Raw genomic sequence first — 11,568 nt, forward strand, 5'->3', positions numbered from 1 at the left:
TTCTGACCAATAGGCTTTGAAACTGCAATGAATACTCCCTCTTTTAGTGTTGTCAACGTATTAGAGTCAAACCCTGCTGTTTTTTTGTTTTCTTTAAAGCTTTGTGTTTTTTTCGCTTATTCCTCTCTTGGGTGTATGTGGCCGCCTTGAAAGCATCAACCTCCACTCCGGTCTCTATCTACTTAGTCTAGGGGGGTGGCATCCTTCCAAACCTCATCTCGTTGACTCAGAAGTCTGGGTGTCGGAGGCTGAGTGTCAGAAGTCTGGGTGTCAGAGGCTACTGTCTAGTCTACTCCCCAGGATGGTTTCTGTGAGGATGCTGCTGTCGGTGGCCCTCCTGCTCTGCGGGTGTTTGGGCACACAGGGTGGTAACGTGCTGGTCTTTCCCGGAGAGTATAGTCACTGGCACAACATGCGAGTGATCCTGGAGGAGCTAGTGGAGAGGAACCATAGTGTTACAGTGCTGGTGTCCACCGCCTCGCTGTCCATCAACTTCTCCAGGCCAGAGAGGTTCGGCTTCAAGGTTTACGATGTACCCTTTGAAAAACAAGACTGGCAGGCTCTCAAGGATGACTTCATAAAGTGGTGGATGAACGAGTCTCAGAACGTGTCCATGCTGCAGCTGGGGCTTTGGATCAGAAACTTCATGCAGAAAAGGAATGTTATAATGGTCAACATGTGTAAGTCTTTGTTCAATAACGAAGAGCTTCTGGAGTCACTGAGACAGTCCAAGTTTGACGCGCTCCTTTCTGATCCGATGTTGCCGTGCAGTGACTTAATCACGGATGCTCTTGACTTGCCTCTGATTTTATCCCTGAGGTTCTCATTTGGCATGGTTTTTGAGAGGCAATGTGCACAGATGCCAGCACCCTCCTCTTACGTCCCTTCCCCGGAATTGCCGTATACAGACAAAATGAGTTTCTTTGAGCGGGTTCACAATTTTGTTGAGTATACATTTTGGGATATCTTTATGAATGTACACTTACTAACGACCATGGACACTTTGTACAGTGAGATAAAGGGTAAGTTGATCAGAATTCTGTTTACGTCCCAAATGGTACCCTATTCCCATATAGTGCACTACTTTAGACCAGACCGTGCAGGGAATGTAGGGAATAGGATGCACTATGTATGGAATTTAATTTAACTTAATTTTACCTTTATTTAAGTCAGTTAAGAACAAATTCAAATGTTCAATGATGGCCTAGGAACAGTGGGTTAACTGCCTTGTTCAGGCGCAGAATGACAGATTTTTACCTTGTCAGTTTAGGGATTTGATCTTGCAACCTTTCGGTCACTAGTTCAAGCCACCAACCACTAGGCTACCTGCTGCCCCAGGAATAGGGTGCACTATGTAGGGAATAGGGTGCACTATGTAGGGAATAGGGTGCCATTTTGGGATGCATAAAGAGTCTTTCCTCAGTCTTTCCTACATCCTGATATAACCAGGCTATGACCACTAGATGGTGCTGTTCCTGCTACAGGAATTATCTCCTTCCCCTTCATCATCTGACTATGTAGGGAATAGGATGCACTATGTAGGGAATAGGGTGCACTATGTAGGGAATAGGGTGCCATTTTGCGATGCATAAAGAGTCTTTCCTCAGTCTTTCCTACATCCTGATATAACCAGGCTATGACCACTAGATGGTGCTGTTCCTGCTACAGGAATTATCTCCTTCCCCTTCAATGTTAAATAGCTAATTCACCCAAATTACAACACGACATATGGGTTTCCTCAACCTGTTAGATGTCTACTTTGGTTTTGTTTATCTGGCCACTGTTTCAAATGCTATCTTTTGCAAGTAAGTAAATGGTACCTATAATAGCATTGTCACGCTTCATGTCCAAATAATCTATAAATAACATAATTGAGTTACTGGACACTGGACAGATGAAGACATTTACATTTTACATTTAAGTCATTTAGCAGACGCTCTTATCCAGAGCGACTTACAAATTGGAAAGTTCGTACATATTCATCCTGGTCCCCCCGTGGGGAATGAACCCACAACCCTGGCGTTGCAAGCGCCATGCTCTACCAACTGAGCCACACGGGACCAAGACCTGGGTTCGTAACCACAAAGTGTCTCGAAGTAGGAGCGCTGAAGGATTAGGTCCCCCCTGTTTTTACAAAATAATCTAAAAAGCTGAACTGATCCTAGATTAGCACTCCTACATCTGAGATGCTTTGATGGATACTGGCCCTGGACTCATGCATGCTAAATGGAGAATGTCCAATTAAAAAGGCTTTTTAGTCCAAGACAAAAAAAGTATTTTGTGTCTGGGAAACTGGCTCTCGCTACAGTTACATGTTTTGTGGACAAGGCAATTTATTTAGCAGTACTGTGTCTCTATACAAAATATACAGAGAGACTATAGGCAGAGGAATTTACATATAGTCAATACTGTATATATAATGTATGTAGACTGTGTAAATTCTGGGTATACGTACATCGCCTTGGTGAATGAAGGTTCTGATTCTATTCTCTACATGTATCAGGAAGTCCGACTAGGTTCTGTGAGATGATGGGGAAGGCTGACATCTGGTTGATACGAACATACTGGGACATGGAGTATCCTCGACCTTTCCTGCCAAACTTCAAATTTGTGGGAGGACTTCACTGCAAACCTGCAAAGCCACTTTCAGAGGTAAGGCTTTTGCTTTTAAACGCTATTTTACAAGCAGTGCTGATTGCCGATGCCCGAAACGGCACCCAAATTCCCCTCTAGTAGTGCGCTAGGGCACCATTACGGACGTAGACAGTCCGTCAACTGTCTAACAAGATACTGTAACGGTCAGGCATGAAGGTTGATTATCATTGAATCCCATCATTAATATTTGGTACCATTGAGACACTGGGACTGTGTCGTTGTTGGTTATCAGGCCATGGAGGAGTTTGTGCAGAGTTCAGGAGATGACGGCATCGTAGTGTTTTCACTGGGCTCCATGGTCAAGAACATGACTACAGAGAGAGGAAACACCGTAGCCACTGCATTGGGACAGATACCGCAGAAGGTGAGTCTGGTTCTGTTTGTTTCAAGCTTCTGTTCCAAAATGGCCCTGTTTATGTGCACTACGCCCTATTTAGAGCACTACTTAGGGCTCTGGTCAAAAGTAGTGCACTATATAGGGAATAGGGTTCCATAGGGCTCTGGTCTAAAGTAGTGCACTATATAGGGAATAGGGTTCCATAGGGCTCTGGTCTAAAGTAATGCACTATATAGGGAATAGGGTTCCATAGGGCTCTGGTCTAAAGTAGTGCACTATATAGGGAATATCGAAATAGAGAGACATTTGGGACTCTGCCTTGGATGTTATAAGTTGCCCATTGAAACTAAGCAGGGAGAACATATGTCCCCTCAATCTGATCCTTTTGTGGGATACAAATATACAAGATAGCCTACTGGGTTTGTTTGTTGTTGTTTTTACACAGAATTCATTCAGCGGTGTTGATGAATTTGGCCATCGGGGCCCCTTCAGAAAACCATAGCTTCTGGTTATGAGTACTATGTTTCATTGCAGATTCTTATTCCTGTTTTAGGTGCTGTGGAGATACAGTGGGGAGAAACCAGAGACTCTGGCTCCCAACACAAGAGTTTATGAGTGGATTCCACAGAATGACTTACTAGGTAATAACTTGTCTATCTTAATATTCCTTGGCCTACGGTAGTGCTGATCTAGGATCAGGTTGAAGATAACAAAGGTCAATAAGACGACCATTCTAATATCCCATAGCTATTTTCATACAACTGTGATGTGTTGTTGACTCATTTAGCTATCTTAAGACAAATACACTAATTGTAAGTCGCGTCTGGATTAGAGCATCTGCTAAATGACTAAAATGTATAACTGAGGAAAAATTTTAAACAATTGGACCAGAAATGATGTAACAGCAACATTGGTCCCGAGACTTGTCCTAACCTGGGTATCTTCAACCTAGGGATTGGTCCCGAGACTCGTCCTAACCTGGGTATCTTCAACCTAGGGATTGGTCCCGAGACTCGTCCTAACCTGGGTATCGTCAACCTAGGGATTGGTCCCGAGACTTGTCCTAACCTGGGTATCTTCAACCTAGGGATTGGTCCCGAGACTCGTCCTAACCTGGGTATCTTCAACCTAGGGATTGGTCCCGAGACTCGTCCTAACCTGGGTATCGGCAACCTAGGGATTGGTCCCGAGACTTGTCCTAACCTGGGTATCGTCAACCTAGGGATTGGTCCCGAGACTTGTCCTAACCTGGGTATCTTCAACCTAGGGATTGGTCCCGAGACTTGTCCTAACCTGGGTATCGTCAACCTAGGGATTGGTCCCGAGACTTGTCCTAACCTGGGTATCATCAACCTAGGGATTGGTCCCGAGACTTGTCCTAACCTGGGTATCGTCAACCTAGGGATTGGTCCCGAGACTTGTCCTAACCTGGGTATCGTCAACCTAGGGATTGGTCCCGAGACTTGTCCTAACCTGGGTATCGTCAACCTAGGGATTGGTCCCGAGACTTGTCCTAACCTGGGTATCTTCAACCTAGGGATTGGTCCCGAGACTTGCCCTAACCTGGGTATCGTCAACCAAGGGATTGGTCCCGAGACTTGTCCTAACCTGGGTATCGTCAACCTAGGGATTAGTCCCGAGACTTGTCCTAACCTGGGTATCTTCAACCTAGGGATTGGTCCCGAGACTTGTCCTAACCTGGGTATCTTCAACCTAGGGATTGGTCCCCCCCTGTCCATTCATTATGAACTAAAAGTCAAAACTGATCCTAGATCAGCACTCCTTCTCTGAAACGTTTTATGAACACGGGCCCTGTAGGTCCCACACAGTCTTTGACCCTTACAACCCTGTTCTCTCTCTGTCGTTGTGTTGTGTATCCCAAAAGGTCATCCGAAGACCAAAGCCTTCATCACTCACGGTGGAACCAACGGACTCTATGAAGCCATCTACCATGGAGTTCCTATGGTGGGTATCCCTCTGTTCTCTGACCAGTCAGTCAACATCATGCACATGAAGACCAAAGGAGCGGCTGTCATCATGGACTTCAACAAGATGACATCCAAAGATCTGACGGAAGGACTCAACTCTGTGATCAATGATCCATCGTAAGTCCTTTTTGCAGATTTGACCAAACGAAACAAAACTATTCTCTACGATTGGTTTCCTCACTTGCTGATTGGCTTATTTCAAAGCCAATAACCCGTGTCAGTGAGGTATTTTTTGGACATTACTGTATTAAAAAGTCAGGGAGGAAATGATCACGTTTTAGTTGTTCTGTCATGCCTCATGTAACGATCATCTGTGGTGGAAGAAGGATCGGACCAAAGCGCAGCGGGGTAAGTGTTCATGTCTTTCTAATAAACAACACTGAACACTGGAACAAAACAATAAACGAAGTGAACAAACGAAACAGTACCATGTGGCGACAAACACTGACACGGAAGACAAACACCCACAAACCAAAAGACAAAACAGGCTACCTAAATATGGTTCCCAATCAGGGACAACGATCAACAGCTGCCTCTGATTGAGAACCATATCAGGCCAAACACAGAAACGGGAAAACTAGACACACAACATAGAATGCCCACTTAGCTCACGTCCTGACCAACACTAAAACAAAGCAACAGTGAACATGTCGTCCCCCACGGATGATGCAGCCCCCCCCCCCCCCCTTTGGGAAATTTCAGTTGATTACTATTTGTATTTATTATGGATACAAAATTAAGCTATTTTATACCATTTTAAAAACATTACAATACATTCACAGATTTCACAACACACTGTGTGCCCTCAGGCCCGTACTCCACCACTACCACATACTGTACCTACAATACAAAATCCATGTTATCGTGTGTGTGTGTGTGCCTATGTTTGTGTTGCTTCATAGTCCCGCTGTTCCATAAGGTGTATTTTTATCACGTTTTTAATCTAATGTTACTGCTTGCATCAGTTACTTGATGTGGAATAGAGTTCCGTGTAGTCATGGCTCTATGTAGTACTGTGCACCTCCCATAGTCTGTTTTGGACTTGGGGACTGTGAAGAGACCTCTTGTTGATGTCTTGTGGGGTATGCATTGGTGTCCGAGCTTGTGGCAGGAGTTTATCCAGACAGCTCGGTGCATTCAACATGTCAATACCTCTCATAAATACAAGTAGTGATGAAGTCAATCTCTCCTCCACCTTGAGCCAGGAGAGATTGACGTGCATATTATTAATATTAGCTCTCTGTGTACATCCAAGGGCGAGCCGTGCTGCCCTGTTCCCTTTTTGTGGCACCTGACCAAACGACTGAACAGTAGTCCAGGTGTGACAACACTAGGGCCTGTAGGACCTGCCTTGTTGATAGTGTTGTTAAGAAGGTAGAGCAATGCTTTATTATGGACAGACTTCTCCCCATCTTAGCTACTGTTGATTCAATATGTTTTGACCATGACAGTTTACAATCCAGGGTGACTCCAAGCAGTTTAGTCACCTCAACTTGCTCAATTTATTTCCACATTATTTATTACAAGATTGAGGTTTAGGGTTTAGTGAATGATTTGTTCCAAATACAATGCTTTAGTTTTAGAAATATTTAGGGCTAACTTATTCCATGCCACCCACACTGAAATTAACTGCAGCTTTTTGTTAGGTGTTGCAGTCATTTCAGTCACTGTAGTAGCTGACGTGTATAGTGTTGAGTCATCCGCATACATAGACACACTGGCTTTACTCAAAGGATGTCGTTAGTAAAGATTGAAAAAAGTAAGGGGCCTAGACAGCTACCCTGGGGAATTCCTGATTCTACCTGGATTATGTTGGAGAAGCTTCCATTAAAGAACACCCTCTGTGTTCTGTTAGACAGGTAACTCTTTATCCACAATATAGCAGGGGGTGTAAAGCCATAACATATACGTTTTTCCAGGAGCAAACTATGATCGATATTGTCCAAAGCTACACTGAAGTCTAACAAAACAGACCCCACAATCTTTTTATTATCAATTTCTCTCCTGTTGTCAATTTGTTTACTGTAAAATAGCATTGTATCTGGTCAAACACCATTTTTTTCAAAAGTTTACTAAGGTTTGGTAACAGGCTGATTGGTCGGCTATTTGAGCCAGTAAATGGGGCTTTACTATTCTTAGGTAGCGGAATGACTTTAGGTTCCCTCCAGGCCTGAGGGCACACACTCTCTAGTAGGCTTATTTGAAAATATGGCAAATAGGAGTGGCAAAATCGTCCGCTATTATCCTCAGTAATTTGCCATCCAAGTTGTCAGACCCTGGTAGCTTATCATTGTTGATAGACGACAATATAATATTTTTTTCACCTTTTCCACACTGACTTTACGGAATTCAAAAGTACAAATCTTGTCTTTTATAATTTGGTCAGATATACTTGGATGTGTAGTGTCAGCATTTGCTGCTGGCATGTCATGTCTAAGTTTTCTAATCTTGCCAATGAAAAAGTAGTTAGCAATATCAGTAGTTTTTTGTGATGAATGAACCAACTGATTCAATGAACGATGGAGCTGAGTTTGCCTTTTTGCCCAAAATTTAATTGAAAGTGCTCCAAAGCTTTTTTTTACTGTCATTCTTTATGTAATTTATCTTCGTTTCATAGTGTAGTTTCTTCTTGTTTTTATTCAGTTTAGTCACATGATTTCTCAATTTGCGGTACGTTGGCCAATCGGTTGTGCAGCCAGACTTATTTGCCATTCCTTTTGTCTCATCCCTCTCAACCATACCATTTTTCAATTCCACATCAATCCACAGGGGATTTAACAGTTTTTAACAGTTATTTTCTTAGTGGGTGCGTGCTTATTAGTAACTGGAATAAACTATTTCATAAATGTGTCAAGTGCAGCGTCTGTTTGCTCGTCATTACATACCACAGACCAACAAACATTCTTTACATCAACAACATACAATCGGTTTTGTAGGGATTCCTATGACCTCTTATACACTATATTAGGCCCAGCCTAATGTGGAAATGTCGAACGTTTTCCTAGATATGGCTACTATGTTGTGATCACTACATCCTATGGATTTGGATACTGCTTTAAAGCACATTTCTGCAGCATTAGTAAATATGTGATCAATACATGTTGATGATTTCATTCCTGTGCTGTTTGTAACTACCCTGGTAGGTTGACTGATAACCTGAACCAGGTTGCAGGCACTGGTTACAGTTTGAAGCTTTTTCCTGAGTGGGCAGTTTGATGAAAGCCAGTCAATATTTAAATCACCCCAGGAAATATACCTCTCTGTTGATATCACATACATTATCAAGCATACTGACTGTTAGCAATTGGTGGTCTAGAGCAGCTTCCCACCAGAATGGGCTTCAGGTGAGGCAGATGAACCTGTAGCTATATTACTTCAACAGTATTCAACATGAGATCCTCTCTAATCTTTACAGGAATGTGGTTCTGAATATAAACAGCAACACCTCCACTATTGGCATTTCTGTATTTTATGGAAATGTTATAACCTTTTATTGCTACCACTGTATCATCAAAGGTATTATCTAAGTGAGTTTCAGAGATGTATGAATGTCATCTGTTACTAGCAAATGATTGATTTCATAAACCTTGTTTCTTACGCTACATATGTTGACGTGGGATATTTTAAGCACTTTTCTTCTGGGATGCTTACTTGTTTTCATTGCTTTACTGGGAAGCTTATCAGAAGTAGATATGCTCATGTTATTGATGTTAGTGCAGGGTGAGCTGCACACAGTGGACTTCCTCCTAGGCCACACCGCCTCAGTGATAACAGTATACATCGGATTCATAGGCACATGATTACTGCTGACAATAGCCGTAGGATCAGCAGAGATATTACTATAGCGCCACCCTTGGGCCTATCAGGGTAATTTTGTAAATGCCGGATCTCTATGTCAAGACACATCATTCACCCAAATTTTGTAAAAATTGGGCCAGTTCTGTCTGATGTACGAACAGACGGAGACAGATTCAAAGTCCACTCCCCGATTTCAACAATGATTAGCGTAATGTATTAAGTGCTTTAGACACTAAACCTGATCCCAGATCAAAGCTTAATATGACAATGAGTTTGGTGTGATGGCATAAACAGACTGGATACTTTAAGACAAAATAACTAATATCTCTTTCACCAGGTACAAAGAAAACATGATGAGGCTTTCCAGTCTCCACCACGACCAGCCAATGAAGCCATTGGATACAGCGGTGTTCTGGATTGAGTTTGTGATGCGCAACAAGGGGGCCAAGCACCTGAGAGTGGAGTCCCATAACCTGAGCTGGTATCAGTACCACTGTCTGGACGTGACAGCTGCCTTGCTCTCCGTAATGGCACTCTTCATTATAGTCTCAGTTAAAACATGTACTTTCTGTTTCAGAAAAACTAAAGCAAGACAGAAGACAGAGTGACTACCCCATGGTCTGGTAATAATGTCATGTACTGAAACAATCATGGGCGACATTATCGTAGTGGGCATTATCGTCATGGGCGACATTATCATAGTGCGAAAGGGTCTTCATGAACAAGGGTACCCATGAGGATTTCCTACACTGGACAACTTGTTACAGCTGCTGATAAGTTATTGATAATAATCAGCCATTTTGTTTTCATGTCATTACATTAAGATATAAAGGGGAGATTATAACTACAGACAATAAAATGTACTTGGTGATTTAAAAACTATGTTTAACCTTTTATCATGGTTGGTGTCTTGATGGATTTGTCCAAAATCATGTGACATAAAACATAAAATAAAACATTTACTTTTCTGTCCTTGCATTTATAGCAGTGTAAGTTGTCATTATATCATATAATAAGCATGAATCAAAAATGGGTGAGTTTGCCCCATCAAGATTTATATGCTAAAATTGCCACTGTAAAAGATGATGAACGTCAATTTTTGCAGTGGCAATTTTAGCATATAAATCTTGATGGGGCAAACTCACCCATTTTTTTTTTTAGATGCATGCCAGCAAAGCCACTACACATCACTAAACAATACATTAATTGCGCTATAACGGTGGCAAACGGTGCCCACAAACTGTTAAGGCCTACATAAAGCTGTCCCAACAGTGGAGCTTTCTTTTTAGCACCACGGAGTGAATCCTTAACACTGCTACACCTGGCTATCAGTGGACCCTCGTCTGGCATCGATACAATTTATTCAGCCTCACTTACTGACTTTTTTAAAACCATGGCTGACTTGATTAAACAAATGTGGTTTCTACTGACTCCTTGTAGATTTGTGTAAACTCGATAAGAACAGCATTGTCCTTCAATAATAACGAACGCCAACATGAGTTTAGACTTTTGAACCATACACAAACATTTATTACATTCATGTTCAGTAAGTTCATAATGTTTTTTCTTAGTATCAACAAGTTCAAGCAAGCAAGCTGCGATGGGGTAGGCCTTCATTCAGCACTTTCAAAAAGGACAGCGACAGAAATTCAGGTAGATGTTAGTTCAGATAAATTCAGGTAGATGTTAGTTCAGATAAATTCAGGTAGATGTTAGTTCAGATAAATTCAGGTAGATGTTAGTTCAGATAAATTCAGGTAGATGTTAGTTCAGATAAATTCAGGTAGATGTTAGTTCAGATAAATTCAGGTAGATGTTAGTTCAGATAAATTCAGGTAGATGTTTAAGGCCTTAACTTTATTCTTCTTTAAGTCACCACGTACACACAGAGAGAGAGAAAAAGAGGTTAAGCCTATCATTTGAAGTATTTCATTAGGCCTTTGTGATCTAGATATGAAGGAAAATAAAATCATGAGGATCCACTTTTCTAGACAACATACCGAAGCACAGACAGCGCATTGCATAAAACAACCCTCGCAATATCAAATCAAATGTTATTTGCCACATGCACCAAATACAACATGTGTAGACCTTACAGTGAAATGCTTACTTGCAAGCCCTAGAATCACATGGTCTATTACTGAACTTTTTTTTAAAATATGGTATGGTAGGATGTGAATACAGTGGAGGTAAACCTAGGCATAGAATGGCGATTAGAGAGATATTGTCTCTAGAAACATTATTTAAACTAGGTGATGTCACCGCATGTGTGGGAGGGGGAACTGAAGGGTTAGCTAAGGCATATTGAGCAGGGCTAGAGGCTCTACAGTGAAATAAGACAATAATCACTAACTAGAACAGCAATGGACAAGGCATATTGACATTAGGGAGAGGCATGCGTAGCCGAGTGATCATAGGGGTCCAGTGAGTAGTTAAGCTGGCTGGAGACATGGCGATTCAGACAGCTAGCGGGCCGGGGATAGCAAGCTAGCAGAAGGGCCTTAGAGGGATTTCGCGACGGAAAAAGTCTGTTGTAGCCTCCTCGTGCCTAGCCTCCTCGTACGGTTCCGTCGGCAGACCAGCTGTGGAGGATTAGTAGGATTCCGTGTAGTAAAGGTGTTCAGTCCAATTGGCAAAACAGGTATAGTGGCCCAAGAAATTGGCCGATGGACCTATTCAGCTAACAGTCCGATATGCTCTAGACAGCTAGCGGGCCACGGCTAGCAGGCTAGCAGATGGGCATTCAGGGGACGTCGTGACAGAGGGGCCTGTTGGAAAAAGAACCCCCAG

General features: G+C 42.4%; 1 protein-coding gene across 1 annotated transcript; it reads left to right on the top strand.

The window, feature by feature from the left end:
* LOC129810517 (UDP-glucuronosyltransferase 2A3-like) lies at nucleotides 1-9,624 on the top strand. Its single transcript, XM_055861070.1, has 6 exons — nucleotides 1-1,026; nucleotides 2,508-2,652; nucleotides 2,888-3,019; nucleotides 3,546-3,633; nucleotides 4,878-5,097; nucleotides 9,116-9,624. The coding sequence occupies exons 1-6, from the start codon at nucleotides 302-304 to the stop codon at nucleotides 9,384-9,386; spliced, it is 1,581 nt and encodes a 526-aa protein (XP_055717045.1). The 5' UTR covers nucleotides 1-301; the 3' UTR covers nucleotides 9,387-9,624.
* The last annotated feature ends 1,944 nt before the right edge of the window (nucleotides 9,625-11,568 follow it).

Source organism: Salvelinus fontinalis, chromosome 2 (genome assembly GCF_029448725.1).
Source record: "Salvelinus fontinalis isolate EN_2023a chromosome 2, ASM2944872v1, whole genome shotgun sequence".
NCBI lineage: Eukaryota > Metazoa > Chordata > Actinopteri > Salmoniformes > Salmonidae > Salvelinus > Salvelinus fontinalis.

Coding starts and splice junctions, on each gene's coding strand:
- LOC129810517 (XM_055861070.1), top strand. CDS start 302: ATGGTTTCTGTGAGGATGCTGCTGTCGGTGGCCCTCCTGCTCTGCGGG. Junction 3,634..4,877: donor TCCACAGAATGACTTACTAG/GTAATAACTTGT, acceptor GTATCCCAAAAG/GTCATCCGAAGACCAAAGCC. Junction 5,098..9,115: donor TCTGTGATCAATGATCCATC/GTAAGTCCTTTT, acceptor CTCTTTCACCAG/GTACAAAGAAAACATGATGA.